This window comes from Oncorhynchus gorbuscha, linkage group LG09, assembly GCF_021184085.1.
Source record: "Oncorhynchus gorbuscha isolate QuinsamMale2020 ecotype Even-year linkage group LG09, OgorEven_v1.0, whole genome shotgun sequence".
Lineage (NCBI taxonomy): Eukaryota > Metazoa > Chordata > Actinopteri > Salmoniformes > Salmonidae > Oncorhynchus > Oncorhynchus gorbuscha.
Window position 1 is genome coordinate 35,880,437 of NC_060181.1, and position 5,573 is coordinate 35,886,009.

Sequence of the window (5,573 nt, forward strand, 5' to 3'; positions counted from 1 at the left end):
CCTCCTGCCGTTGGTCGTATGACTGTACAGAGTGGGGTAACTTAATCGCAAGTTATTTTAGTGTCTACTTGGTGTTTTCTGGTAGACTATAAATTGTGTTCTGTTTACTTCCAAGATTATGGTTTCATATGAATGTGTCCATTTAACTCAACTCAAACAACTGAATATGAAATTGATACATTTGAAGGTTTAGGGTATTATGCTATTCTGTACATAGCAGCGGAGCGTAAAGGGGCTGCAGTACCCCTGAAAAATCGGAATTATCACAAATATTAGTGCACTGAGCCTTTTAATGTGCTGTGTTTGTGGACCAATATAGTGTATGTAGTGCAGACAAACGTTTTTTTTGTCAGCACCCACCCCCCTCCCCCACACACACACACACACTTAAATACAATCAAAAATAAAAATGCAGCAAACTACTTACCGCTACTATGATTCTGTATTGTTAATCAGCTAGTTACGAAGTTCTATATTAAGCGCATTGGCCTCTGACAAGCGGACAGTCCTCTCATTGGCCCGTAGGTTTAGCCATCACAGAACCGGGCCCGCCTACCCCTTATAAATCGACACGGCACAATCCCATATATTTTACACTTTGTGTATCCTCCACGTTGAGCAGACACGGAAAACGTTGCACCCGTTTAACAAATGGTTGTCTAACTAAATCCGCACACGCCACTACAACAAAACAATGGAAGGAAGTCAGCAAAAAGTGGAGGCTAATTTCTTACTACTTGGAGCTGAAAGCGTCGGTAAATCTGGTGAGAATAATTTGAATGAATCCTTGAAATGTTTTTGCACTTTTATTCATGACATTGACAGTCTTTGTGCACCATGAATAGCATATATTTGTGATCATTGAAAGTAGACGAGTTATGGTGGTCAAATGCAACGTAGAATGTCTTTCCTTGTGTAGGGCTAATACATGTACTGATCAACATGTCTCATCAATTGCGCTATTTTCTCCCCTCAGCTCTCACCGTGCGGTTTCTCACTAGAAGATTTATTGGCGAATACGGCGATATTGGTAAGTGCTGGTCTTTTGACTTGATCCATTAGTAATGCTATAATTGCGTTCATATCAAAAGGTTACAGTCGATCAAACCAAGTATATAAATGGTCCGTTATTTTTGCCTTTACAGAATCCATCTACAGTCATACTGACCGAATAGACGGACGGGATATCTGTTTTAATATCTGGGACTCACTTTGCCCTCAGGTGAGGAAAAACATTGTATATCATTCGGGCTACATTATAATAAAGTTATAATGGTAACAAATACTTTGACTAGTGGACACTCCAACAGTCAGGGCATGATTGAGGTTTTCTATTAAACAAGGAGGCTAAAGGGTTTACTAAATGAATGTATTTTGTCTTCATGTGTTTTAGAATGATGAGGGCGCGGGACACATCAGCAACCGACAACTCCAGTGGGCGGACGGTTTCATCCTGGTTTACAGCATATGTGACCGTGCCAGCTTCAACGTGGTGCGGCAACAGGTGAAGCGCATCCGGCAAGCCAAAAGCAAATTCCCCGGCGCACCTCCCATCGTCATCGTAGGGAATAAACGCGACCTCCAGCATCGCCGCACCGTCTCCAGCGAGGAAGGACGCCTCCTCACCCTTTCCACAAACTGTGGCTTTTTCGAGATCTCTGCAGCGGAGACATACCACGGGGTACAGCTGGTATTTCACGAACTGCTCGACCTTATCCGAGAGGCGAGGGCGCTCAAGAAGGGGGCAGCTGGGATCAAAGGTATCGTGAGAAGCATGTCCGCCGTTTTCGGGAGGAAGAGAACTGAGTAGTTCCAATAGCCTAATATGAGAGACACTGAGATGATAGTTCTGCGTCTAAACGGTCCGGGACTTGGCCGTGCGTGAAGTGGTTCGCTACGTTTCCATATTGGAATAGGTCAGTGCGGCCTAACTGAATTCACCCTGCTTGGATTGTTACTCAAATGAGAAGATTGACAATCAAATCCTGTCGAATGGGCCTTTGGACAATCTACTTACTGCAAAATAAATACTCTTTGAGGTCAGCTGGACTAAAGTAGCATTACATGCCCTTAAATGTCCAATATATTAGATTGCCGTACAATGAATTGCCAGCTGTAAAAGCAAATGGTATCATGTTTAAATGCCTGGAAGAAGTATTGTGGAAAACGTATGTGCAATAGACAATTTATTTTTCTTTACTAAACTGCATCCGTATGCAGAATGTTCTAAGGGTCAGTTCAGCTTGGCCTTGTCATTGGCACAATCCTTTTTTTGGACTGTTGACAATCTATGCAAGACAGATGAGAATGTGTAGCCGTTTCACTCATTATAATGGTCTGGTCATTAAACGTGCTGCCTCAGTTAGTATACATGTAGCTTTGCTGTGTTTCTATATATATATATATATATATGCCACCAGCATCACACTTCAAGGCATCTTGAAAGGCCAGCTATTGGGGGACCAATTCTCTGTTCATATTTAGGATGTTCAATAATGTCAATATTGTCTATTTGTGTACTGTCTATGTCTATTTGTGTACTGTACATTTGATGTGTTCTAAGAATGCAGAGGCCCACTTTACTTTTTCACAGGGTTGTTAATGCACTGGACCGATGTCTTGTCTATTTAATTTAGTACTGATTCTATAAACAAATAAATGGGTACTTTTCATGAATGATAACTGAAGTCATGTTTGTTATACAAGTCATTAGACTTTAAGTGAACAAAGTGTACACATTACAGCTTTCCTAATAAAATGTCAAACAAATGCGTAAGTGCAATCTATTTTTTTAAGCTCTTTGTCAAACCATGCTGGAGATTTAAAAAAGTTTTTAAATCACTTTAAGAGGAACATCTTCTCACCCATTCTAGCTAGAGGTAAAGATGAACCAAACCACATCAGATCATCTCAACTAAGGTTTCCAAGGTTATTTGTACAGAAATCCATTCAATTGCATTATGTGAAGGGTGAAACACATCAAACTTAATGCAAAACCATTTTGAAAACACAAACATTTTGACATTCCAAAAAGTTATCCTTTATTGTGCTCTCTCACAAATCATAAATCTCCACAAATCAGAAATCTGCTCCAAGATCGCTGAACTGAGATCTCTAAACCTAATCCCATAGAATCCCTATGGCGAAAGTAGCCAATCTAACCCCCAAGCTCCCATCAATGTTTACTTTCTAACCAAGGTCAACTACAAGGGAAATGCAGTCAATCACCCTGAAGTCTGTGCACTTAAACTCTGCACTTCAAAGCCATTTCCTCCACTGCATTCAATTTCACTGACCAAATGAAACCAATAAAAACTAACATCCTCATTCACAACAGAGGGGAGCTCGTGCCACCTCATTGCCCCCTTGTTTACTCACAGGTTCACTCACACTTGACCTGGCAGGATCAAAGTGTGGGATACTGACTGCAGCGTGATGACCATTGTGGCCAAGCGTGGGAGTTTTCCAGTCATAACACCTGAGCATCACGTGGTGCCCCAACAAACCACATCTCAAGAGGCAGATTGGCTCAAGGAGGCTATGTGGGTTGCTTTGCTAATGCTGTGAGTTTGCACATACAAACATCCAGCAGAAAGGATATGTAAGCAAGGTCCTGATGAGCAGTTGATTAGTAGAATCAGGTGTTAGTGTTTAGCAGGGCTGGGGCAGTAACCTGAAAACCCAGTAGTTCTCCAGGAGGAGGGTTCGCCACCCCTGTGGTGACAAGCAGTGGGGGACTCGATATTGACACAGCCCCCGGCGCTTCAGGCAGTCCCCACAGGTACTTCATCTTTATCAGTTACTGCTCAAAAGCTTTGTTTAAACCTGGTCCTGTGTTCTGATCTTGTCCACATTCTGATTGTGCATGGTGTTAAAATGTGACTTTTATATGTCCACTGTATACTCATTGTGACCAGATTTCCTGGTACCTCCCTCGATGCAAATTATTTGACAGATATTCTTTAAAAATATATATATTTATTTACTTTAAGAAATATTGGTGCCATAATGATCATTTAAATGGTTTTACTTTCCAGATCCGTCTACATATCCAGTGACAATGCGTGCCTGACTACCTCTGGAGGTGGGCATGAAGATCTGATCACATTCAGATCACAATGCGTCTTTTAATCGTCTTCACCCGTCTTAAAATTTGGACTCAATCAGAATGTGGATCAGGATTAAGGATGCATGTTTCTACCAGGTGTAAACGGGGCTAAAGAAGCAAAACGTCCATGCCCACCTTCCATAACACACAGAGCCTCTCATGCTTCTCCATGTGTTCTCGTCTTTATCACCGCTGGTTGCCACAGGTTCACAGCGTATCGCTGCCTGTCTGTCCCCTGCCAAGAGGCCTATTCTTCACTGACAGTCCTTGTTCAGGTCCCACTCCTCAGGCGTAGCCACCCTGGGATCACTGGGTCTCCTCCAGGCTCTCCTTAACCTTTCCAATAAATATATTTAAAAGATATTTAAAAGAGAGAAGGAAGGGCGACTCTCAACAGCTCATCCTCGAAGTGGTAGACCACACAAGCTCACAGAACGGGACCTCCGAGTGCTGAAGCACTGTCCTCATTTGCAAAACTCACTACCGAGTTCCAAACTGCCTCTGGAAGCAACGTAAACATAATTAACTGTTAGTTGAGAGCTTCATGAAATGGGTTTCAATGGCTGAGCAGCCGCACACAAGCCTAAGATCACCATGCGCAATGCCAAGCGTCAGCTGGAGTAGTGTATAGCTCCCCTATTGGACTCTGGAGCGGTGGAAACGCGTTCTCTGGAGTGATGAATCACGCTTCACCATCTGGCAGTCCGACGGACAAATCTGGGTTTGGTGGATGCCAGTAGAACTCAACCTGCCCGAATGCAAGTGTCAACTGTAAAGTTTGGTGGATGAGGACTAATGATCTGGGGCTGTTTTTCATGGTTCGGGCTAGGCCCCTTAGTTCCAGTGAAATAAAATCTTAACTCTACAGCAAACAATAACATTCTAGATGATTCTGTGCTTCCAACTTTGTGGCAACAGTTTGGGGAAGGCCCTTTGCTGTTTCAGCATGACAATGCCCCAGTGCACAAAGCAAGGTCTATACAGAAATGGTTTGTCGAGATCGGTGTGGAAGAACTTTACTGGCATGCACAGAGCTTAGTTCAGAGCTTAGTTCCAGTGAAATAAAATCTTAACTCTACAGCAAACAATAACATTCTAGATGATTCTGTGCTTCCAACTTTGTGGCAACAGTTTGGGGAAGGCCCTTTGCTGTTTCAGCATGACAATGCCCCAGTGCACAAAGCAAGGTCTATACAGAAATGGTTTGTCGAGATCGGTGTGGAAGAACTTTACTGGCATGCACAGAGCCCTGACCTCAACCCAATCGAATACCTTTGTGATGAATTGTAACACCGACTGCGAGCCAGGCCTAATCGCCCAACATCAGTGCCTGACCTCACTAATGCTCTTGTGGCTGAATGGAAGCAAGTCCCCACAGCAATGTTCCAACATCTAGTGGAAAGCCTTCCCAGAAGAGTGGAGGCTTTTATAGCAGCAAAGGGGGGACCAACTCTATATTAATGCC

General features: G+C 43.1%; 1 protein-coding gene across 1 annotated transcript; it reads left to right on the plus strand.

The window, feature by feature from the left end:
* The first annotated feature begins 610 nt into the window (after positions 1-610).
* Positions 611-2,672, plus strand: LOC124042796 (ras-related and estrogen-regulated growth inhibitor-like protein). Its single transcript, XM_046360910.1, has 4 exons — positions 611-764; positions 977-1,030; positions 1,146-1,222; positions 1,394-2,672. The coding sequence occupies exons 1-4, from the start codon at positions 695-697 to the stop codon at positions 1,808-1,810; spliced, it is 618 nt and encodes a 205-aa protein (XP_046216866.1). The 5' UTR covers positions 611-694; the 3' UTR covers positions 1,811-2,672.
* The last annotated feature ends 2,901 nt before the right edge of the window (positions 2,673-5,573 follow it).